Source organism: Trichosurus vulpecula, chromosome 3 (genome assembly GCF_011100635.1).
Source record: "Trichosurus vulpecula isolate mTriVul1 chromosome 3, mTriVul1.pri, whole genome shotgun sequence".
Classification (NCBI taxonomy): domain Eukaryota; kingdom Metazoa; phylum Chordata; class Mammalia; order Diprotodontia; family Phalangeridae; genus Trichosurus; species Trichosurus vulpecula.
Genome location: NC_050575.1, coordinates 224,078,741 through 224,104,999, shown reverse-complemented (window position 1 = coordinate 224,104,999; position 26,259 = coordinate 224,078,741). Strand labels below are relative to the sequence as shown.

General features: G+C 40.0%; 1 protein-coding gene across 1 annotated transcript in view; it reads right to left on the bottom strand.

Annotated features, from left to right (window-relative positions):
- Positions 1 to 26,259, bottom strand: part of VIT (vitrin) — a 199,978-nt gene that overhangs the window by 75,368 nt on the left and 98,351 nt on the right. The window contains exons 4-5 of the mRNA XM_036749928.1: positions 12,914 to 13,070; positions 4,652 to 4,785 (exon numbers count right to left, since the gene is read on the bottom strand). Of these exons, the coding sequence (XP_036605823.1) occupies positions 4,652 to 4,785; positions 12,914 to 13,070 (291 nt within the window). The remainder of the gene's footprint in view (positions 1 to 4,651; positions 4,786 to 12,913; positions 13,071 to 26,259) is intronic.

The window sequence follows — 26,259 nt, the reverse complement described above, 5'->3', positions numbered from 1 at the left end:
CTTTACTTTATTAGGAAGATTTGAGTAGGAGCAACGAAATCCCTGCAACTGGAAATTATTCAACATTAGATCCCAATCCTGACTCATGGAAACATGATGTGTAAACTTAGGCATTTATACATAGTTTTAGATGTTTAATTTCAGTGGATAAATTAAAGAAAGCAATACACTGTACTTCTAGATGATAGATGGATAGACCTTATTCAGAAGTTGGTTAAAGGATAATCATAGGATCGTAAATTTAGAGCGAGGAGGATTTGTAAGACCGTGGAGCTAGAGCTGGAAGGAGCTCAAGAGACCATTTGGACCGACTGCCTTGTTTCACAGATAGAGAAACTGAAACTCAGAGAGATTAAGTGATTTGCCCGGGGTCATATAGATGCTAAGTAGCTGAGCTAGGATTTGAACCCAGGTCCTAAGATCCAGCACTATTTGCACAGTACCACTGCCTTCCACTCTCATCTTTGCAAACATCTTTGTTCCATTAGCACTACATGTCATTAAAGAAATTCCAAATGAAAAAGATGCAAAAATAACCATTCTCCAGTAGCCTAGTAAGAACTTTTAATGTCTAGTGAGCAGTAATGAATGCTAACTTTGGGTATTTATTAATAGTCCAGAGCAGTGGAAAAAAAAATACTGGATTTGGAATCAGAGGGTCTGGGTTCAAAACCTGGTTCTGCTACATAGTGCCTGTGTAGCTCTGGGAACTTATCTTCTTTTCTGCACCTGGAAAATGGGAGAGTTGGACCAGGTGTTCTTTAAGGTTCCTTCCAATCCTAATTCCTATGATTCTAAGAATTTGTATTCTCCTAGGACAGGGGTGAGGAACCTGCAGCCTTGAGGCTACATGTGGCCCTCTAGGTCCTCAAGTGCGGCCCTTTTACTGATTCCAAGGGCTGCACTTGAGGACCTAGAGGGCCACTTGTGGCCTTGAGGCTACAGGTTCCCCACCCCTGGACCACATGGTCTCTAAGGTTCCAATTCTAAATCCTATGATCCTAAGAATTTGCATTCTCCTAGGAGAAGGGAAAGTGGTCCTTAGAGGCAATGGAATGCATAGAAAGCTCCTGGACTCTGTTACACATTAGCTGTATACAGTTGGGTGAGTCACTTTACCTCTGTAAGCCTTAGTGTCTAATTTGTAAAATGATTTGTTTTAAGATCACTTCCAATTACAACATTCTAATTTACTCCTGAAAAGACGAGAGCAGCCTCATGATCAGGGTCAGGGTAGGTGACTCCTACAATCTATGATTTCAGAAGTTCTGGGAAGCCTGATGGTATCTCAGATATACTCCTCAGCTACTAGCTAGTGTCTGAAATTCCAGTGTTAGATCTTAGTTCCTGTATCTTCATTCCAGGCTTTAATCCCTGTTAAAATGAAAACCCTCCTCAGGAAGGAGAACACTTTAATCTGTCATCTCTTCCATTGACCTCATGGTGAATGAATTTCAGATCTTTTCCTAGGAAGTTTGGGGGGAGGGAAGAGAAGATTATGAAGACATTGGGCGTTGGAGAAGGGCAAAGATAAAGCTAAAACGTATGTGGAGAATGGGCAAAATAGGAACACTAAAGACAAACTTTACTGCTTCAAGGTTTTCCCCAGAGTCACCCTTAGGTGATTTATATTCTTGTTTACAAAGCTCATAACTATCACTGGAGACTGAATACTTAGGGTCACAGGATCTTTTCTTTTCTCCCCTTCTGGTCTCTCCATTTTAATAATGAGATACAACATGTATATAAGTAAGCAAATAGAAGCTGAATAAATGTTTACTGATGGATTAGGTTAATTTGAGGAGACCAAAAGCAATGACAACATGGAATATGGGGATGGGGAAGGTAAAACAAATTTGTCTTGGGAACTGGTACCTGATCTGAGTTGTGAAGGGAGTTAGGGATTCTAAGGGGCTGAGATGAGGAGGGGATGGACACTAGGCAGAGAGAGAAGGCATACTCTGTTTGTGGAGAGACAAGGAGGCCAATTTGGCTCTGCCAACATAGTTTATGAAAGGGAGTAATATGAAATTCGTCTGGAAAGGTATCGTATAGGGTTTAAAATTCCAGGCTGCAGAACATGTGCTTTATATTGGAGGAAAGAAGAAGCTATGGAAGATTGTTGAATAGGGACGTAAAATAGTCAGGCATCATAGGATCTTTAATTTAGAGATGGAACTAACCCAATCCTCTCATTTTACAGATAAAATTCTAAGGCCTGAGAGGTGAAGTGACTTATCTAAGGTATTGTATAGTGTCAGACCCAGGATTTGAACTCAGATCTGTAGACTCCAAGTCCAATGCTGTTTCAGGCTACTTGAATACCACTGAAATGGGATGAGACAGGAAGCCTGGACTGGGTTGGGTTAGAGGGCTACTAAGGTCCTTTTCAACTTTGAAATTCTGTGATTAGTCTCTCCAATTCACTTCAGCTCATAAAAATGATCTGGTGAGTAGGAGGCCTGAGATTTCCAGGCCCCCATCACACGATATAAATTACAAATCTTTTTTTTTTCTTTTCTGACTCATTTAAGCACACTTGTGGACATCCATACCCACTGGAGAGCTGAAGAAATATACTATCTCATTTTCTATGTACTATTCAAAAGGAAAAGGAATCTGATCTCAGCCTTCTGCAGCATAGATCAGGAAGCAGATGGGTAATATTCAAAAAACTCTTGAGGGAATCACATAGCCATCCCTTTCCTGAATTGTGTGGAAACATCATGCTGACAAAAATGCCCATGTCCCCCTCCTTCTCAAGCCAACCTCCATGTATTAATTAGAGGAGTACAGTGAAGTGTGAAAATTGGAAATAAAAACTCAAAGAAAGGTCACTGAAGCATCTCAGCTTTCAAGTGAGAATCTTGACATAATCCAGTTAAACTGGCTGGCAGAAAGCCAAAGGTTCACACCATGCTGGAGGTGACCATGTGACTGCCTAATGATTATGATTATTTGGGCTGCCAGTCAATTTATACCTTCATGCCACAGTGCAGACCTCTAACTCAGCCATGTAGAAGAAACTTTTTCCTTGTTTCAGAGATACAAATATTTAATATTCACAAAACAAAGCCAAGAAATCCCCCCAAATTTCACTTCGGTGTCACCAAATGGAAGGTAGCAAGATTAAGGCATAGTCGCTGGGATTTACAATGAAGTATCTAAACATTTTGACTCTTATTGTAAAGACATGAGAATCTTGACTCCCAGGGAAATGGTGCCATTCATTCTACTATTAGAGTTTGGAAATTGTAGGTCAAGAATTCAAGGATCACATCTCTCCTTTTGGCAACAGGTGCTAGGTGTTTATGGTTGGGACATAGATCTTTCTCTCCTACTTTCTGGCTCTCGTGGTATTAGCATTTTAATGTGGTCCCTGGGTTGTAACCTCTGAAGTGTCATAGCAATTCATCTTGGTTTCTCTTAACTGGAAGCTAGTCTGATCTGAGTCCTGGTGATGTGCAGAGGCCAGGACTGGGGGTGGGGTGCAGAAGAGATTATTCTAGCTTGGAATCCTCTTGAAAGGCCCATTCTAGCCCTGTTACTATTCCTTGATCTTGCTCAGGTGTGGTATACCTTGTTCCTTCATGGTTTTGTAGAAAGGACAACTGGACTGGGAGTTTGGAGACTGGTTCTAATCCTGCTTCTGTGACCAACTAATTGTATGACCTTGGGCAAGTTAATTCATGCTTTTTGCTCTTCATTTCTCCATCTGTAAAAGGACCTTGACAATCCTTAAAATCTCTTCCAGCACTAAAATTTCACAACTAGTTTATGACCTCAAGGACCCTAAGCTTAGTTCTGGGGTTCTACAAAGTATCTGAAATATTCTCAGGAGCCTAAAGACTTTTTGGCCTCCTTAGTTATATCCCAGAGTTAACTTAGACTTCCAGAGAGTCCTACAGAATGAAAGTTATATTCTAGTCTCTTTATCTAGAGATAGCTTGATAGAGTGAAAGGAATTCGAAACTTACAGTCACAGGACCCTAGTTTAAATCCTGATTCGGTTACTTACTACTAACTGTGTAACCTTGGTCAAATTATTTAATCTCTCTAGGCTTCAGTTTCATTAGTAATATGAAGGGGTTGGGTAACATGACCCCTAAACCCCCTTCCAGTTCTTGATCTATGAGCTCAAATAGGCCATTTGCCTAGAGCAAAGCAGAATGCCAGGTGTGCTTGCTGAATGCCAATTTAGTAACTAAGGGAAACAAAAGGGTGAAATGAACAGAATATTAAAAGAAAAAAAGTGAAAATTTTAATGTTAGGTCAATCTCTTTGCCAAGAGCAGATTTTCCAATCTGTTTTTTATTTACCTATTAAACATCTAAAGGGAAATAGGTCTTAGATCCGAGACACTGAGACAACAGTTCTAAAACTTAAATTTTTAAAATATACTTGACTAGCTTTAAATAGGATCTATAGATTCCTATTACATGTTCAAAGAGAATACTTGCTATCTACTCAGATTTCCAAATAAGTCTCATCAAATAATGATTAAAATCCATCATTTTATAATCCTAATAGTTAGGGCCACTCAAGAAGAACAGTAATCTCTTTTCTAGTCTTCCCATTCCCTACCAGGCCTTTAGTGAAAAGTGGGGCATTAACCTCAACTTTAGAAATATTTCAGCAGTTTTAAGGGTACCTGAGATTATGAAAGATTCTCTCCACCGGGGCAGGGACAATGACCGGATTCCATTGGAATAACTTCCTTTGTACCCAGACTGTCCAGCAACTTTTCGAACAAGGATTTTTCCTCCTGAATTATCAACCACACCACTGTGAACAAAGAATAACGTCTGAGGCAAGATTGAAAAGAAACCTACTTCACTGACACACTAGCTGATATTACCAGAGAACTATTAATAAATTGACCTCCATCTCTTTAAATAGAGGTGGAGATGGAGAAATTAAGAATTAAAAAAAGTCAAAAGCTTAGCCCATAGAAATGTCTTTTTCAAAACACAATCTCTCCTCAGAATTTTTTTTTCACTAATTGTTCTGAGAGGCAGGAATGTCTCTTTGTTCCCCTCAAATTTTCTTTTCTAACAAAAGAAGTTATTTACATTAGAAATTTCTATTAATATCTTTTAAATATAATGCTAAGTATATTCTCTTTTTTATACTTCCCAAGCCCAATTTTTCTAAACACAGAATATATGAACCTATTTCAAGAGGGTAGTATAAATTTCTCCAAACAAGAATCCTTTGATTAAGTGTAATTTTAGGAGGATAGAGACTAGATCTGTGAATTTATCGGTAAAGGGAATACTACTAGGGAAGGAAACTCCTACTACTAATGCAAGTTGACACCTTATCAGTGATTTGACACATTGTGGTGCTGATCTCTGCTGTCAACCCTAAATATTTATAGTCATGGATTATTAGAGTTGGAAGAGACCTTCAAAATGTAATTCAGGTAATTAGTGGTAGAGTCAGTACCCAAGCTCAGGATTCTTGACTCTTAAAGCCTGCTCTTCTACCATTACTTCTGTTGCTGCCCCAGTTTGGAATATCCTGCCTCACTCTCTTTTAGGTGAATCTTGACCATGCTTGTGACAGCTCAGTTCCCACAATCTCTAAGAGCTTACACTCATACTAAAGCCCATGTTGATCTCTCTTGTTTCTCTGGAATTTTTATAAATCTGTAACATATCATTTAGCAATTAATTTGTTCTATACGATACTGACTCTAATTGTTAAAGTGACTCATGTTCCCAACTAGACTGTCAACTCATTGAAGGCAAAGACAGTATTTAATAATTTTCTTATTATACCCTAAAGCACTTACCACAATGGTGGTAGTATATTAGGTGACCAGCAAATGCTTGTTGATTGAATGTTTTATTGGTATATTAAATGGTCCTTGCTGTTTAGTGTTACTATGAAAAGAGTGCTGAATTCGTACTTTTAGGATTGGGGTTCAAATATAGGTTCTGCCACTACCTGTATAGTTTTGTCACTTCATCTCTCTGGGCCTCACTTTCCCTCCTCTATAAAATCAGGGAATTGAACTAGAGCCGGCGTAGGGAACCTGTGGCCTTGAGGCCACATGTGGCCCTCTAGGTGCTCAAGTGCAGCCCTTTGACCAAATTGGATTCAGTCAAAGGACAGCACTTGAAGACCTCCAGGGCCACATTGGCCTTGAGGCTACAGGTTTCCCACCCCCAATAGACTGCTTTAAATCTATATTCCTGTGAATGGACCTTTTCAAATGTAAAGGCCCCTTTTAATGTAAAAAAAGTCAGACTTCCCATTTAATAGTGACTGTATTATTAACATTCATTAACTGAGAAAATGTATAATGGCATAAAGTTTGTTTGAATTCAGTAAGATTTTTAAGTGAATATATTATTTTATTACAACAGCTTTGGATGCGTTTGAAAAAAATTGAACACCTCTATACCTGTTGAAAAGTATTTATTCTGTCTGCAGAAGGAAGGAATGTTTGCTTAATTCAAATCATTTCATGAGATGTACTTCTTGAAACAACTTTGTAAACAACCTAAGGGGTCCCCAGCTCACAAATTAGGAATCGCTAGCAGAACCTATGGGCCAGCTGATAAATTCAGAAACAACTGAATCGAAGACTTCATGGATAGTTTCTGATTAGATGCTGGTCTGGTGGTAGGTGATCTTGACAGAAGTCAGTGTGACTACCTCTGTATCATCAAGGACTCTTCACTGCATCAATCTCTGAGGAATCTCCCTTTTCTTTGATACCTCTATAAATACAGGGATTAATTCTGGGAAGAGACTGAGCCAAAGAAAAGTTATCTTCCCTTAAATATGTCCAATAACTTTTTGTTCTGAAATCGAATCAAGGGAATTGCTCAGTCAGGGAAGCCCAATAAATCATCAGAGATAGAATGTGGCTCTAACATTTTATTGTTATAAAATCCCTTCATCTAAAATATTAGCCTCTTCTAAACAATACTATCCTCTCTCAAATCTCTCCCACATCTTCTCTCATCCAGCTCTGTCTGTGACAGAACTAGTCATGATAAAAAAAAGTTTGTTCCCTTATGAGTTTTACATCAAGGAATCAGTTCTTTTGATATCTTTATCCTCTCTAAAATCAGTCTGGCTATCCTGGATGAAAAAGAAAACTATCAGGAACAAGAGGTTCCAGGTTGTTTTAACCTAAGGAATCTCCATTAATTTTTTGCATGGACATCAATATTTCTTTCTAACTAATTTTTCACCACATCACTCCCTGGGGTTTTTTCCTAGTGCTCAAAGACCTCTCTGTCTCTCTCTGTCTCTGTCTCTCTCTCTCTGTCTCTCTGTGTCTCTGTCTGTCTCTCTCTCTCTCTCTCTCTGTCTCTCTCTCTCTCTCTCTGTCTCCATCGTGTTTCTCTCCATTGCACCTACTCTTCTCTAGCCAGGTATAGTGATGGTGGTGATACTACCTGCCCTATCTACCTAATAAAATTGAGATGGAAAAAAAAACAACACCAAGATAACAGATACAAAAGTGTTTTAAAATGTTGAAAGTGTGTAAATATATTTTGATACATTTGTAATATCCCCTTTTGAGCTCATTCCCTTAACTCTCCTTTGCATTTGCAAGGTATGTTTACAGACTAAATGGTTCTAGGGGTAACCTTGATGACTAGAATTTCCTCCTAAGGAGCTTCCAGTGGTGTACTTTTCATAGATTATCAGTCAATGACCTGAAACTGCTTCCAGAAAATTTATTTACTAAGGGGATGGTAAGAATGGTAATTACAAAAACATTTCCCTCCTCCTCCCCTAAACCTGAGGGTGCACTCTTCCTTTGCTTGTATAAAGTCCCTAGGGAGAATGAACTCAGACTTAAATTATAGTGGTAGTGAGAATATTCGTGGCAAGGGGGCATATTATGATCCCTTTCTCCTTTTATGGAAACTTAATGATGTTCACTGTTGTTGTTTATTTGTTTCAGTCATGTCCACCTCTTCATGACCCCATTTGGGGTTTTCTTGGCAAAGATACTGGACTGGTTTGCTTTCCTTCTCCAGATCATTTTACAGATGAGGAAACTGAGGCAAACAGGGTTAAGTGACTTGCCCAAGGTCACATAGCTAGTAAGTATCTGAGACCAGATTTGAACTCAAGAAGATGAGTCTTTCTGACTTCAGGCCTGGTACTCTATCCGCTGTGTCACCTAGTTGCCTGGAGCTCACTGTGGGATGTAGAATTAGTGATGATAATGTTCAGGGTTGGCTTTTCAAAGGGCAAGTCACCTCTATTGGACAGACTGATTTGTTGATAGTCCAGGCCTCTCTACTCACTACAGGGCTTTCCCTCTTTTATTTAGGTGCCTTTGTATTATTGGGGTTTCATCTGTCTTTACCCAATGATCAAAGCACAGTTCATCCTCTCAAATTGATCAAGGATTTGTTCACTCATATTATCAAATGAGGTAATTTTCATAAAAGTGTTTGGCATATAGTAGGTACCATATAAATGTTTATTCCCTCCCTCACACCTAGTTCCCGTGTTTCACTGCTTCATTGGAACTATTTGGGCCTTTTGTGATTATATTAATTGGGGAATGTTGGAATCCCTTACCCTTACACTTCCATAGATCTGTGATCTCATTGAGATGGGTACTCCCTTCTTCAGTGCAGATAGCAACGCAATCAAAGCCTCTCATTCTGTGCAACACTTAACACTAAATCACAGATTTCAAACTGGAAGGGACTTTATTGTTCATCTAGTCTACCACCCTCATTTTATGTATGAGGAACCTGAGACCTAGAGATGTTAAGTGACTTGCTCAAAATCAAACAGGTAGGAAGTAGTGAAATCAAGGTTTGAACTTAGATCATTAGATTCCAAATCCATCACTCTTTTCACCAAGTGGTATCCCTCACTCACAAGAGCTCTACCCAACGTGATAGAAATCCTTTCTCTAGATCTCTAGACATTATACAGTGACAATTGATATTGATAAATGGAGTATGTGAATTATCCACTGGTCATCCCTTGTCCATATCATCTGATTGGCCAGACTTCTTTTCCAGTTATACATCTCTTTGATGACATCCTTTGTGCCGTGTTTTTTGCATAATTTTTCATTGATGACATTCATTGCCCTTTTGGTGACTCTCAACTCTGATTCTTTAGAGACTGTGATATTCTATGGCTTATAGCCATTCAGCATCACAGGAAGAATATTATTTAGAATATGGGCCTTTGTTTCTAGGAATATGCAACTGGGGCAAGTAATACAAATCACACTGGCAGCAAGCAGCCTGAAGAACCCTCTCAGCTGAGGGGGAAGGCAAGAAAAAAGGAATCAGGAAGAAATTCACTCGATCTGCCATTTGGTAGCTTCCTATTTTACCTAATTGAACTCATTAACTAGGTACCAAGCTTTGATGTTTTCATGTTGCTCATAGATGACAAGTATTGTTCGTGCCCTCTATATATGGCGCCATGAACAAAGCCCTGGTATCCTCACCTCATTTGTGGATCTGATAATCTGGAAGGTAGGCATTCTTCATCTACTTGGTTTTTCCAGTGTGGATAGAAGGTTGAACTCCTTTGAGTGATAATGGATCTTATCTGTAAGGCCTTGCAATGACATGGTGCTTGATTCAATTAGCACAATGTCATTTATAAACATTTGGGGAATTTCGCCATCCGTAGAAAATCCTTAGTGCTGACTTCCACATCATGTGACCAACAAGTTGGAAGAGTAGACGTTTTTCCCTAGTCCTCACTAATCTCAAAAAAGCCTCAAAAGAGAAGTTATGCATGAGATATAAAGAATTTATTGCTGAATCCACAGGACAAGAAAGAGAGAAGCCTGACAAAGCAAAAAAAAATAATAAACACTGGAAAACACTACTCCTTAATCATAGTGGATACATGGCTGGGCCTGGAGTCAGGAAGACAAAAGTTCAAATTAAGCCTCAGATACTTACTAGCTATTTGACCCTCGCTAAGTCACTTTAACCTCTCTTGGCCTCAGTTTCCTCAACTGTAAAATGTGGATTATAATAGTACCTACTTCCTAGGGTTGTTGTGGATATCAAATGAGATAAGATTTGTAAAGTTCTTAGCAAGACCCTGGCACATAGTAGGTTCTATATAAATGTTAGCTATTTATTGTTGTTGCAGTTATTCTCACTCAGCCTCCCTTCCCCATCAGCATTCCTGTTCTGGCAGGTATGCACAAACTGACCCATGGGCCTGTCTGGGACCTCCTCAGGAAGTCCCCTTCAGTTGCAGAAACTCTTCAGGCATCATTCTCAAATCCCTTTCCATTCCCCATCCCATTATAACAAGGAGTAGACATTGATTTTATCCAGTCACATGATGTGTGTATGAAGGGTAAAGAACGGGTATACCTTCCATCTATAGCTGGGTTAGGAATCCCCAAAGCTATAAATATTCTGTCCAGAACACCCATCTTGATTCCATAATCATGCAAAAGAAGCAGAAGCTAATTAAGCCTAGCCAGAGAATGAAAGAATGAAGCATCTAGTAGGGGGTCAGTGTGTGGCTGCACTGAGTCTGAAGGTAAAGTCTTATCCTCTCAGAAGTGACTTAGGGAAGATATCAGGGCTGGCAAAACTAAATTCTACATTGTGGGAGGAAGCCAAGGCAGACATGCACCTACTAGCAAAGAGAGAGGACTCAGTCAGTACACATAAGAATATAAGGGGAAAAGGCTGAAACACCAAAATTTCAAGAGAAAGAGGATTTAACTAAAAACCTAGAACATAAAGAGATAAATCAACATAAAAGATATTAAAATTCAAAGGAAGAATGAATACTAAACACTCAAAGAAATTAAAAAGCTCTTTTAAATGTTATGAGACAAAGGAAGTTGAACCAATGTCTGAGGAAACACAGATCCTCTTGGAATCTCAAGAGAGTATGGAACAACAACAAGATATTCCAGAATGATTCAAAAGAGAAATGAAAATGATAAGAGAAAAAGTTTAAAGGGGAAAAATGTTAGAATACATAGCAGATGAAAAAAAAACGACTCTACAGTGGTGAATTTCTCCAAAGACACTAAAAAGAGGATAACTAATTTGGAATACAAAAATACTGAAGTGAAGGATAATTGGAAAAAAGAGAAGCAAAAGGCAATAATGTTAAAATAATGTATGACCTCTATAAAAGAAAAAGTCATTGATCTTGAAGATAGGAGGCCCAGAGACAATTTAAGAATCATAGGTTTCCCAGAAGAACATAACATCTTGAATACCATAATGTAAGAAATAATACAAGAAAACTGTCCAGAACTTCTGAATACAGAAAACAAAGCATCAATCAAAAGAATCCACAGTTGGACTCCAGGAAATAACTTTAAGACATATAGTGGTTAAATTCATTAATTCTTGTGACAATCCCTATTCCAAATGGTTTCTTCACAGGACATTCTCTTTGACAGTGGCAAATACCTTTGGTGAGCATACATATCTCCATTTTACGCCTGCCTTGATGTTAATGAGTGGAGGTTATCAAGCAAAGCTATCTCTGTTGTTCCCCCATTCAAAGGTCTTTCATTATTTTCACATATGCACAGGAGACACCTTGCTAGAGAAGAACCTTCCAAAATGTTTTCAGACTGTGTTTTATTGAATCCAGCAGTAAGCGCAGTGGGATCTTGCATTCTCTACACTTTTCATGTAGCTGTCAGACTATAAAAATGTTTGGTACTACGGCATATCATTATGTAAGCTTCACAAATATAAAAGATGACAATTAGGATTCACTTGTTGGTTGTTAATTACTGATGTGGTTTTGGTCTGCAGTGGAAAAAGCAATGGAGCATGCCATAAAAATTCAGGACGGTCCCTTCCAGCTTGATCTTTTTTTCTCTCTCCATGAGCATAATATTGTCCAAGAACATTCCAAATAGCCAGGTGGCTGTAGAACTATTTATTTAAACCTGATATTGAGTAAGGAGGACTTTCCTGAATTTGTTGCTTGGGTTTTAGCATTTAGCTTAGGTTGTTATGGCAGGCGGTCTCAAAAATCCAAGGCCATAAACCATGATTTCAGGATAGACCCAACTTTGGCAGGTACATTCTTTTGGAGAGTTGTGGAGCCATGTACTGTAGAAAGGTAACTGGATTTGGAATCAGAAGACCTGGGTTCAAGTACTGGTCCTGCCACTTACCAGTTGTATGACCTTGAGTGAGCCACTTAACTTCTCTTGGACTCAGTTTCCTCATCAATGAAATGATGGTTGGTCTCTATGATTTCTAAAGTCTTGGACTTTCTATCTCTAAAAATCTATGATTCTGGAAAGGCAGTGGGAAGTAGGGAGAGGAGAGAAAGCTGGCCTTTGGAGCTAGAAAGAGCTAAGTTCAAGTCTAACCTCTGAAACAAACTGGCTATGTGACCAAAGACAAGTCACTTAACTTCTAAGCATCTTAGGAAACTCTCTTAAGACTATAAATTACAGAGAAAATGGCATTCTCCCTTTTGTACCAGCGAAGTTAATTTTTTTGAATGCAAGTGTAAGGCTTTGCTCTTATTTCTATTAAATTCCTTATCATTAGGTGTGGCCCAATAGTCTAGCCTGTCAAGATCTTTTTGGGTGCTGACTATCATCAAGGGTCTTAGCTTTCTCTTCCTCCCATATTCCTGTAATGTGTAAATTGATAATAATTTTTGCCATCTTTGAATCTTATCAGATTCTACTTGGCTGTTTGTCCTAGATTTAAATAGAAACCTCTGAAATGTTGATTTATCTTCCGCCAAGGGAAAGCTTTTTTTTAAAAGGTGATTTTAAATGAAGACTCAGTCAATCCTCCTTTTCAACTAGTGCTATGAAAAGAAAACCATGGCAACTCATTCCTTTTCCCTAGTAGGTAATCCCAACTGACTATGTGCAGTCTCTCTGAGCCCATGCCTTGATCACTGGGTCCTGAAATAGCTCAAAGCTCCCCACCTGTGAACAGCAGCGCCACAGACACTGGAATATGATGCGTAAATGTCAGTGCCATAAACATGGTATTTGGGGTCTTGACATCCAGCTGGACATTTCGCAATAAACTCAGGATTAATTATCTTCCCAGCCTTGACATCACAGTTGATCTGAGGCACAGCTGCGAATGCAAAATGATGGTAAAATTAAACCCAGTGCTGCAGGTGAAACCACATGCAGGGTGAGCAACAAGAGGTTATGACTGTTTATTCACTTAATCTCCCAAAGCAGAACTATTTCTGCCCCTGGCCCCATTCAGTCACCAAATAAAAGCAAACACAGAGTATCTCTGAAAACCATCAGCTCTCAGTGACCATGCTTAAGCCAAAAGATGGTTCTAGGTGACCTCTAAAAGAAGAGATAAGAGAATTCACCTCTCTCCCTTCCTTGGGGGTGAGGGATGAGGGGTGGCCATGGATGTGTAATGCTATGTGTACAATCAGACTTGATATGTTGATTATTTTTGCTGAACTGCTGTTTCCTCTTTCTTTTTTATTTGTTATAAAGGGATCGTTTCTGGGTAGGGGAGGAACATATTGGGAAGTGAAGATATTTAAGACCCAAAAGATATAAAAAAAATTTTTTTTAAAGATAGACCTTGATAGCCTGTCATCTATTATAGTCAAAAAAAAATTCTGGACCTGCCTTTGGCAACTTAAATGTACTCTTAAGACAAGAGCAGGATCATACTCTTGCATGTGGTGGAGTGGACAGGGAAGCCAATTAGCTTCTCTGCACCTCAGTTTCCTCTCCTATAAAATGGGGATAATAATACCTTTAATATCTACTTCTGAGGGAGTTTGTGAAGTTCAAGTGAGAAAATGAGCATATTTTGCAAATGTGGAAGTTTTTCATAAAAGTCACTTATTAATTTGGATGTTCCATGGGTCCACTTGAAGGAGAAAAAGCTGTACGGCATTCTGATAAATAAGGAAAAATGCAACAAACCCACCAGCCCTGCCCCAATTTTGCTTAAACACAGACACAGACACCCCTCCCCCCCAAGATAATTCTCTAACCACCTAAGTCATTAAATGGACAATTTGAGAGGCTACTCATCCAGCTCCCATGATTCCTCCCCTCGTACAAGGAGCTCTTTGCCCATCTACTCTAGCGTAGCCAGGCCCAAGACTATGAAGAACTTCAAAGGGTCAAAGCCGTCCTTTGAAATGTTGTTAGAAACAAAGCCTTCTGCCCAGACTCTCCTGGACTATGCTCAGGAAACATGAAGCTGAACAATCAGAAAATTTTTAGGGAAATGAGTAGAAGAAAGAAGTCAGAGGTAGTGAGGCACAAGGGACAAGCACTGTACTTTTCAATCTTTTTTTTCAGTCATGTCCAACTCTTCATTACTCCATTTGGGGTTTTCTTGGCAAAGATACTGGAATAGTTTACCATTTCCTTCTCTAGTTCATTTTATAGATGAGGAAACTGAGGCAAACAGGATTAAGTGACTTGCCCAGGGTCACATAGCTAGTAAGTGTCTGAGGTCACATTCGAACTCAGGATGATGAGTCTTCTTGACTCCAGGCCCACTGCTCTAACCACTCTGCCACCTGGCTCCCCACTGGGCTTGAAGTTAGGTTCAAATCTTGCCTGACATTTGTTAACTGTGTGACTATAGGCAAGTTATTTCACTGAGCTTCATGTCATTTTCTAAGGCAGGGAGTCTTAACTTGGTATCCATGGACCCAAGTGGTTTGTGGATGCATTTCAGGAGGTTCTGAGAACTTGGAACTTTTAATATTTTGATAACTATTTCAATTTAGTTTTCTTTGTAATTCTAAGTATTTTTTATTCATTTAAAAATATTGTTCTGAGAAGAGGATCTATAGACTTAGCAAGACTGCCAAAATGTTCCATGGCACACAGTAAATAGTTAAGATCCCCTCTAAGGTGAGAGGTTATCTGCATTGATGGAACAAGTTCCCCATAAAGGTGGGGCCACAAAGGACCACAAAAGGGCTTCTGATGGAACACTCTAGTCAAACCTGAGCTGAAAAAAAGGATCAGACAACATGCCCTAGGTCATAACTCTTCCCCAAAACACCCCAGATTGCCAAATTCAGTGGCAAAAGAAGAACACACCCTGTCTCACGGGAATAGGTGAGGTCACCAATAACAGCTCACATTAACATAACACTTAAATGTTTAAACCACCAGGTGGCACTGAGAGCCATTCACTAAGGGTCCCACCTGACCCAACTAAGTGTAGAAGCCTTGATTGATTGAATGTTGTGTTTGTTCTGTATGGTTACCAGAGAGACAGTGACCTTCAATCCTTACTTCAGCCTTTATGGATCTGTGACTCTCGTTAAGAGGTGTGCGGACTTGTGGATAATCTCCCAAACCACTGACTAACCCTGTCTCTTTTTGAACTTGCTGTACAAGAGAACAACAACATTTGCACATCAAATTCACTGTGAGAGATAAATAGACATGGAAATAGATAAAGACAGACAGGGAGAGAGAGGAGAGAGAAGGAAGGGGGAGGGGGAGGGAGAGGAAGGAGGGAGGGAGGGATAGAGAAAGAGAGAAAGAGAGAGAATATAATAATAATTTAAATACTCTAGATTACACCTACCATTCTACTCAATGACCATATACACCTTGTAGTGAGTGTGAGATGAGAGCTGTAAATCGCATTTTCAGCTCTGAAAGCTAAGTATTCCCTTCCCACAGGTGATACTGAAGCCTTCCTCCCTCTCTCACTTTAATCCACTTGAGGTAAGGGTAAGTAAGGGCTGTGGTGAGGGGGAGAGAGGCCTCAGTGGGACATGAGGCAAAGGAATGGTGGAAACTTGTCCAGCTTCATGCCCTAGGCCAACTGTTTCTACCTTTCATTGTATGTGCATAGTGCACATACAATATGCATACTATGTGCATATGTGCCTGGCACATAGTAGGTGCTCAATAAATGCATGCTCACTTAGTCTTTAGAGCCAATCCTTGTATTGAAATGATGGCTGTTGCCTGACAAATTCCCTGACATTCATGTTTCAACGTGCCCCATGGAGTTCTGATGCAGAGAGAAGGCAATTTTTACTATACTCAATTTAGACCCAAACTCCCAAGTAAGGAATGACTCGCCTCTATTTCAGTGAGCATTAGTCGTATCACCTTAGGATAATGATGTCAACTTTACATTGAATGAGGCAAACTGGCATGGATATTGCATGCAGCATTTATTCAGAGAACAGACTCAGTAAGTATGTAAACAATACTTGATAACTAGAGAACATAATGTATATTAAAATAATAAAACATCTACTGAGTAGCTATGAGTCTACCAATCTCCTAAACCCCACAAGTGTTCTCAGACACAGGATACATTTAGACCCAGGAATTCTGGGCAATGAATCTCTCCCTTGAGCAGGCAATGGGTAGCAACACAGTTCCCATAGAATGTCGACTCAGACTTCCTGTAGGGCTAAGTTATCAGTACAAGAACAGAAACTCTGGAGTTGGGGTCTGGGGCACGGAATTTAGTATTCATTGAAAATTGGTGTCTTTTGAGAGTGGTGATCGATCTTACTACATGCTTGTTGGCAGAGACTTCTGATTGCCTCTGGCCCCACCAAACCCATCTTGAAGAAGAATGAGTAGATTCAGAAGCAACTAATCCTGGCAAGGAGACTTCCACAATCACAAGTTCTTTATTTTTAGTGTAGTCTATCAATCCCTTGGTTCCTTAGATGTAGCTAACCATTCAATGGATAAACCATTGGGTTTGGAATCAGAAAGACCTGACCCTTCCTGGTTGTGTGACCCTGGGCAAGTCACATCCTTCATCTCCATTTCCTCAGCTATAAAATAGGGATGATAATTGTACCTCAGCAACAGATAATAAATGTTATAAGAATGCAAAGACAAGAAGATTGATGTGTGCTAGAGAAGGTAAGAGAAGCCTAACGGAGGAGATGTAACTGATGATTATATCATGTGAGCTGGTGAAACTTGGTTTGACAGGTTTGGCCTCAGGCCCCAGGATGTATGTGTGCTAAAGCTTAACTGACTGGTAGATGGAGCATCCTCCCCCAACCTCAGGCAGTTTTAAGTTGTACTATGCTTAGAGCTGTTTCCTGGCTTCATCCCTCATTCTTTATTAGGTAATTAGAGAAAATCTCCATTTCATTGGTGCACATCATTCTATTGCATTGCCTCCTGGGTGATGGAGCAGTCTTCTTAGTGCTACTTCAGCTTTTTATCTAAAAACTTTGCATAAGTTTGGACTTTGAAAGGCTTTAGGTGGGGCATGGATCTGAATGTATTTCCCACTGATTGTCTGAGCCACCCACTGTATGCTGTCCATAGGGGCTGCCCCATCTTAGCTGTTCCCCATTGGGATCTCTTCTCTTCCCATAACTACCATCCCTGGGTGGCAGTGTCATTCTCTGGAAACAGCTGCATCCCCTTTTGCCCGGCTTTCAGAATTTGCTGAGGTGATGGAAGGACGTCTTGAGGAGAGAAGGAAACTAAATATAAGCATGACTCTTGAAATAAGCCTTGAGCCATGGTATATCTGGAGAATGGTGAGTTCATATTGGGGACCATTTGGAGATAAGGTTAGATTGGTGGATTTTCTGTGAACATAGAAGTAAAATAAATGGTCCCTACTTTCAAGGAACTTAAAATCTAATTGGGAACATAAAATATACATATTAAAAAAGTTAAGCAATATTGTACAACAAAGCATACTGTTAGTGCCAAACATGTGGTACAGATATTAAGCACATTTCATAAAAGGGAAAGCTCATTATGTTCTGGGATGTTTAGGAAAGACTTTATGTAGAAGTAGACGGGCGGGGGGAATGACATAAACTAGATCTTGAAGGATGGATAGGATTTAGAAAGGTGGAGAAGAAGGTGAGCAAACATTCAGGCTGGAGAACATAGCATGAACCAAGATATGGAGACTGGAAAACTCAAGATTCATTTAGGGTACAGTGAGGTGACCAGTCTGATTAGAATAGTGTGTAATTCACATAATTCATGTAATAGTATGAGATAAGACTGAAAAAGTGGGTTTGAATTAGATTGTGGAAGACTTTGAATGCAAGGCTAAAGAATTTGGACTTTATCCTGTAGGCAGCGAGAAAACATTGAATCTTTCTGAAGAGAGGAGGGGATGTAATGAAAGTGGTGTTTTGGGATTAGTCAAGGGAGTGGGTAGCAATGAGTATATTTTATTTAGAATCAGATACTATCTCTTATGCCCCTACATTTTGCCCCAAGCTGGCACCTCCTTTGATGAAAATTCAACTCAAATGACTACTGGCATACTCTGTTCTACAGTTGCTATCACCATCAATCTATCCATAAACAAGCACTTACTATGTGCTGGAGACATGAAACAAAGATAGAAGTCCCTCTCAGAGATTATGTGCCATTTGGGGAAGTGGCATATACTCTTATAAGTATGTGCAAAGTAACAAAAAGTAAATATCTACAAAGTAAATCACCATCCACAGAAGTGTAAAGAGCTTTATTAAATTGAATTCAATAGCCTATTTGGGGTGAAGGCCTGGCAAATGTTGCAGGGAAACTTCTAGTACTGGCCTTATTGAAGAAATAAACAAAGTAGCTTTCAATGAAGCCAAGCATCACTTTCCAGGGTAACTCACGTTGGTTCCATATGTGTTGATCATGGCCTACCTGGAGTATGTTAACCGGTTCTAGGTGTCACATTTTAAAAGGACTCTGATAAACTCAAGTGCCTTCGAAGAATGAGAACTCATTGTAGAGTAATAGATGTAGAGTTTAGATAGATTTAGGACTTCAAGGGTCATCTAGTTCAGCTCCCTCATGGGAAACTTGAGGCCCAGAAAGTTGACACTTGCCCAAGGTCACATCAATAATAATTGAAAGGACTGAGACTTGATTGCAGGTTTTCTAGCTTGGAATCCATTGCTCTTTTGTCCTGCACCACACTGAAGGAATGGTTGAAAGAACAGTAGGTGTTTAGCCTGGAGAAGAGACGATTTGGAGGAGCGGTGGTGTTGGCAGATATAATGGCTGTCTTCAAATATTTGAAGGGCTGTCATGGAGAAGAGGGAGGACGCCTGCCATGCTTTTCCCCAGAGAGATGAGCAAGGTCATCTGTATAACAATGAGAAAGGCTGCCCACTCAAGTAGTGAGCTCCTCTCTCTACTTTAAGCAGAGGCTGTGCAATCACTTGTCAGGGATTTTGTAAAAGGGATTCCTGCATGGGGTGGGAGGTTGGACTGGATGACCTCTAAGGGCCCTTCCTTCCAGCTCCAAGATTCTATGAATGGATTCTGAATAGTGGCCAGGCCACCCACTCCCTCTCTAAGTTTCTGTGATGGTCTCAGCTGTTAATGACTTCCAGCTGCACCAACAATCTGACTCCTTTTAACCCTTAACTACCTATGCTAGCCATGTCAACATTTCATCCGGTCTTTAAAAAGGTTTGGAACCAGAGCCCCATTTTTTTTCCCTACCCCACCCTCCCAGCCAACCTTGGCTGGCTTGGTCCTGGGCCAGCTTGGAACTCCTTCCTTCCCTTGGGAATCCAGCAGGCCATGTTTGCTCACTGGTTTAAACAATTTGTGGCTTGAGTTAAGAAATTCTAGTTTGGTGCTTGAAACAGTTTTGCTGGTTTCATTCTTCCCACCTATGGTTGACTCTAGACCAAAGTTATTTTCTTCCTTGCCTTTCATTTTTGTAACCCGGACACTCAGGTCTATATATTCTATTTTGGGACCTGGGGTGTGTTTGGACTTTTTTTTTTTAAAGACAACTTTTGAGCTGGTGGTGCTGGTATGATTCCCCTCTAAAACTGGCTGGTTGGTCTGTGTCCTGGGTGTGACTGGGCAGATTTAATTTCATATCTCCTCAAGGTCCCTTTCCTCTCTTGGGGAGACCAGGTTGGAGCATTCCTTTTCATTTCCTGACTCTTTCTATAAGAGAGGAGAGCTGCAGTGCAGTGAAGTTAAATTATATTGTAACCAGCACCTTGTGATGGCAAATATTCACATTTTCAAGTCTGACTGTTCAGAACAGCTCTTCCACCGGGCCCTTTCCCTCTGTCATCCTCTTCTACCCCACTGCCACTACAATCCATATTAATAGCTAGCATTTATGCAGTTCTTTAAAATTTGCAAAATGCTTTATTCTTTATGCAAATACTCTCTCATTTTATCCTCACAATAATCCTGGGAGGCAGGTGTTATTGTTATCCACATTTTATAGATGGGGAAATGGAGGCAAGCAGAGGGTAAGTGACTTGCCTAAGGTCACACGGCTGATAAATTTCTGAGACTGAATTAGAATTCAGGTCTTTCTGACTCCTGGTCCAACACTCTATCGACTGTTCTACCTAGTTGCCTTGATTCTGACCTGGTGTCAGGTATGTTTATCTGGTTCCTCCTAGGATTCAGTTCTGCCCAAAGCCCAGTCTAAGTTTTAGCCCTGGAGAGAACATTCATGGAGCTTCATTCTTAGAACATCTCTGCGAAGTATGAACACAATATTGCCACCATCTTTCTGTTGTTGTCTGTCTAGATTTCTGATGCCCAAGTGTCTTTGACTTGAGTCTTTACCCAGAATTCCTAATTCTTTCCTTGTGTCCACACTGAGAGGCAGAATGGTATTTTGGATGAAGCGAGGGACTTGGAGTCAGAAAATCTGAGTCAAAATCTGCTTCAGATGCTCCCTAGCTATGGGAACATGTGCAAGCCATCTAGCTTTCAGATCCTCAGCTTCTTCACTAGTAAAAAATGCAAATAATGCCAGCACTACCAACCTCTTAGGGTTCTGAGCAAATCATTTGGCAAAACGTAAAGTGCCATGTAAATACAAATTATCATTAATCCTTGTTTTATCTTTTGTATTATTATATCCTTTGTATTACTATATTATTTATATTATTATATTATATATTAATAAAAGGATTTGTTCTGTAAAACTTAGACTCAGTTAAAAGGTCATACCCAAGGACCTAGAAGGCCACATGTGGCCTTGAGGCCACAGGTTCCCCATCCCTGCAACCCTCCCCTCTTTCTAACATCCCTTTGGAGAGCACCATCATCTGCCCAGTCACCAAGGCCAGCACTTCAGTGCGATCCTCAACTCCTTCATCCCATATATCTAATCTGTTGCCAAACCTTATTGTTCCTACGTTCACAGTATCTCTTGCATACACTCCATCTCTTAACTCTCACAGGTACCACCCTGCAGCAGGCTCCCATCACTTCATGACTAGGCTATTACAATAGCATTCTCGTTGGTTTCCCTGCCTCAAGTTTATCCTCAATCCAGTCCATCCTCTTGGCTGCCTAAAGCAGAGGTCTGATTATGCCGACCCCCTCCTCAGTAAATTCCAGTGGCTCCCTATTACTTTCAGAATCAAATGCAATATCTTCTATTTGGCTTTTGAAGTGTTTAATAACCTTTTCAGAATCTTTTCGATCTTTTTATACTTTGTAATCCAGTGATACTGGCCTTCTTGCTATTTCATATATATATATATATATATGTGTGTGTGCATGTATCTCACACTATGTCTCATCTTTATGCTTTTTGCATCCCCCAAGCCCTCCCCACCTCCATTTTCTGGCTTCCTTGGCTTTCTTCAAGACTCAGCTTACATCCTGCTTGCTACAAGAGGCCTTTGCTGGTCCTCTCTCTTGCTAGAGCCTCACTTCTGAGATCACTTTCAACTTACATAATGCATATCTATCTTATATGTACATAGTTGTTTGCGTGTTGTCTCTCCATTAAAACGTGAGCTTCTTGAGAACAGAGGATGCATTTTAACTTTTCTTTGTATCACCTAGGCAAAATGCCTGACACATAGTAAGTGCTTAATGAATCCTTGTTGATTTGATGAGGAGGAGGAGGAGGAGCAAGAGGAAGACTTCTCCTCATTTCTGGAAGACAGTCCCACCAGTCATCTCTCAAGATTTGTAGCCAAAATCTTGCAAGAATCCTGTTCTTCTTTATTTTTTATATAAGGGTTAAATTCAGTTCTCAGGGAATACTTTTTCTTTTTTCTCACTGTCTTTCTCTAGCCATGACAGGTGGCTTTAGAATGACAATTAATCTTTTTTCTCTTTTCACTGATGACAGACAGAACTCTCCAGCTCCGCATAGACTCATCAAAAAAAAGCAGTTAAACTGTAACTTTACAAAGTTCCAGACGTCTTAAAGAGAGAGTAACAGCATCTACAATCTCCATGTGAGAAGCTATTGAAGCTAATTTTACATAAATTCCCCTCTTTAGCTACAACCCACATTAGTGAGAGATGGGAAGGGAATCTTCCCACCATCTCTTTCTTCACCTCTCAGATAGTATCTCAGTCCTCTCACTGCTTGGTTCTGTGGTTCTAAGCTCTCCCTCTCTGGGCTTGTCCCATTCCTGGTCCCTAATGCCAGATTTCCCAGACACCGCCCAATCTGCTCACCTAGCTGCAAACTTCCTGCCTGCTCTGCCTTACTATTGTTCCCCTGGGTGGACCTGAGAGGTAGCTAATAGTGGACAGAGGACTTGGTTTTAGGAAGACTTGACTAAAAATCCTGCCTTAGGTACCTACTAGCTGAGTGATTCCAGGAAAGTCATTTATACTCTCTCAGGTTCAAGTTCTTCATCTGTAAAATACGAGTGAGAATATCACCTAACAGAGTTAGTGAATATATAATAAGAGAATATATATATATATATATATATATATATATATATATATATATAGTAGTCCTGCAAACCTTAAAGTATACTATAAATGTTAGCTGTTATTAGCATTACCCAGTTTACTCACCTGGGCCTTTGAGAATACTTTTTATCTGGCCTGGACACTCAGAAGCCAGTCCCTAGATATTTTTTGTTGTTTGTTGTTCAATTGTTTCAGTCATGTCTGACTCTTGGTGACCCCATTTTGGGTTTTCTTGGCAAAGATACTGGAGTGATTTACCAGCTCCTTTTATAGATGAGGAAACAGAGGTAAACAGAGTAAAGTGACTTGCCTAGGGTCACACAGCTAGTAAGTTTCTGAGGTAAGATTTGAACCCAGGTATTCCTGACTCCAGGCCCAGCATTCTATCCACTGTGCCACCTAGCTGCACTGGACAGTTGTTTTGTTGCTGTTTTTGTTTTATTTTGTTTTTTTTTTAACCAGTTCTATTTGCCTCGATTTTTCAACCCACCTTTCTTCTCCAGCTTGTATGGCAAACTCATAACCTCCCCATGCTCACTGATGGCTATTTCCTCCTCCACCCTTCCTATCTCACTGTGTCCCTTTTTCTCATCTTGAATCACTATCTCTACAGAACCCAAAGTGGCTACCTCAGCTCTAAGCCTAGCTTTCAGACTCTGGTTTACTTTCAATCTCATCGAGCTACATTGATATCTAAGTTTTGGTTCTGACAATGACTGAATTATTTTAAGTCCTGGCAACTGATGAAACAGAGAAAAATATAAAATGGCCTCAGTGCTGTACAGCTGATCTCCTTTTGCTTCAGCAGTGTTGGTGAAAGTGTCAGAAAAGAGGGCAGAGAGTGCTAAGAATTACAGTTACATGAATATACATATACATGTGTATGTGTATTATATGTACGTATATGTGTGTGTATGTCTAAAAGCCATGGTCCAGATACTGATGTAATTTTCAGACACTATCTACTTAGCCAACTCTTCACTTCTCAAATGTACTTTCTTTCCTGAAGCCCTTGTCTTCAATGGACAGCAGTGACTGAAACTTCACATAAGCCCCTAAGGTATTCAGCCTTTTTGCCCAAAACTTTGCAATCTTTAACATTATTTTCTTGATTTTTCTTAGCAATATCATTTGTATCCACATAAATCACCAGAAGGCTTCCTTTAGGTCACAGCTAAAATCCCACCTACAGGAAGCCTTTCTCAGTCCCTCTCAATTCTAGTTCCTTCCCTCTGTTAATTATTTATCCTGTAAATAGCTTGTTTCCACATAGTGGTTTGCACTTTGTTTCCCACATTAGATTGTGAGTTCCTTGAGGGCAGGGGCTGTCTTTTGTCTTTTTTTCTATCCCCAGTGCTCATCAGGGTGCCTGGCACATAGTAAGTGCTTATTGACTAACTGACAGAATTGGGTAGTAATCTTTTAGTCGGACAAGTCTCAGGAACTTCTCTGTCACACATCTTGGATAGATTAGAAAATAGCAGATCTCTCTACTGTTATTAACAGTATGAAAACAGTTGCTTTACTACCTCTCAGTAGGGAGTCACTAAGCTTTGGTTTGCATTTCTTCTTCTGACCTTTATTGGATGATCTCTCAACCAGCAGCACCTATGGATCCACATTATCATTGCTCAGAGGACAAACAGCTCTTTATCTTTAAAGGGCCCAGTTCTCTCCTCTTCAAGAAGAACCACAGATCTGTTATTTAACCTCATGTTCAGTGGTTGTTCTTTCTTTTTCCTCTGTGCGACTGACATTTCACCCTGCAACCTGACATAGGTCAGCATCCCCCTCTGACTATTCAGTTTCTTGTTTTCTCATTGAAAATATTCTGTCCTCCCCACCCCCACCTCCAATCTTAATGGAACACTTTGTTCTCCTGATAATCTAGAGGGTGGAGAAGTATTCACTGAACTCTTTTATTTTCTTTTCTAAAAGGGAGACCAGTCCACAGTCAAAAATCACATGCTTTGTAGCAAGCATGGTTTCCATACTTCCTAGAAGTGAGGTCCTCAAACCTTTGTTGATGCTCTTGTTCCACTGAAGAATAGCTGTGGCATACTGTTTGTAGTGGATCTTCATTTGCAAAAATGTCACTTTTGGGGCAGCAAGGTGGCACAGTGAGTAGAGCACCGGCCTTGGAGTTAGGAGGACCTGAGTTCAAATCCAGCCTCAGACACTTGACACACTTACTAGCTGTGTGACCTTGGGCAAATCACTTAACCCCAATTGCCTTGCCCTCCCCTCTCCAAAATAAAAAAAGTCACTTTCTTCTTTGCACCTCTTCAGTACTTTGACAGTTATACTCAACTTCCTTTTCCTTGTCTTATTAACTTCTTACCTTGTATAGCTAAACTGTCATACTTACATTTTCTAATCATATGCCTTCTCCTTCCTCTCTTACTTCTCCTCTTCTGGTCTTTCTCTTCCTTTTCTTCAATTTGAGTCATTCTACTCTGCCTTCTCTTTCTTCATGGGCCTTTCACCTTTTTCCTTCTGTTCCTCCTCCTCTTCCTCCTTAGATCCCTTTCTTTCATCTCACATTCTTTTCTTGCACCTCTTTCTCCTCTCCATTTCTCCTCCTTCACCTTCTTCTCCTTCTTCAACTTCCCCTCAAGTCTTCCCAAATTTCTCCTCACTAAATTCAATTTCTGACATTCTTCACAATTTCTTCTCCTTATTCTTCAGCTCCTTTCTCCTATTACTTTTCCCATACAACCTTATTGCATGGAAATCCCAAGGATTCTTCATTTTTTTTGGAAGAATAATGGGAAAACTACTTAAAGTTTAAAATAGGTAGAAGACCTAAAACATTATGGTCTAAATTTCACCCTCTCAAAGAGAAATCAGTGAGTTCTGTCATGCTAAACAAAGACAGTTGATTTTGCCGCACCACGGTATTCATAATTAAAGGCAGGAATTTAGAAGAAAGAATAAAAGAATATAATGAAGAGTCCTTAGAGTCACCTCTTTTGTTCTTGCCTTCAGTCTAATTTCCATGGTAACCAAGAGCAATATGGGGCCTGAAGGAGCTCCCTCACCCCAGAGTGGCACAGCTTCTTTGTGTTATTATTGGGTGGAGTCCCCAAAATAAGATTTGACAGGATTTAAAAGTAATTCTATAACCCAAATCTGGTAGGTGACTGGGGATCTCTAGCCAGAAATAGAAGGGTTAGTAAAAAAAAAATCAGACTGAATTGTAAATTAGGGCTTCTGGTGGCTTTTTCTGGATGCTTGGATGGGTATGATTATTTTAGCACCTGAACTATATCTATGGCCTAAAGGAGGTTAACCCTCACTTGGCTGTGGCCTTACCCCAACACATGGTAGCAGAGAGCAGCAGATAGATCGAAGAATTTGAATAGTAGAAGATCATCAAACACAACTATATACCACCAGAGATGCACATCAGAGATGACAAGACACCCAAAAGAGAGCAGAGACATGATGGTCAGCATAGTACAGAAGACTGGTATGGCATTGTGGAGGGAATAGGTGACTGTAGCATCAGAGATATGGGTAATAAATGACTGTTGATTGATCAGTGAGTTATCATGGGCACACGTGTACCCTGGTCAAATGCAAACTCTCTATGCATATGCCTGAGCCATACACATTGCATTGTGTGCCTTCATATA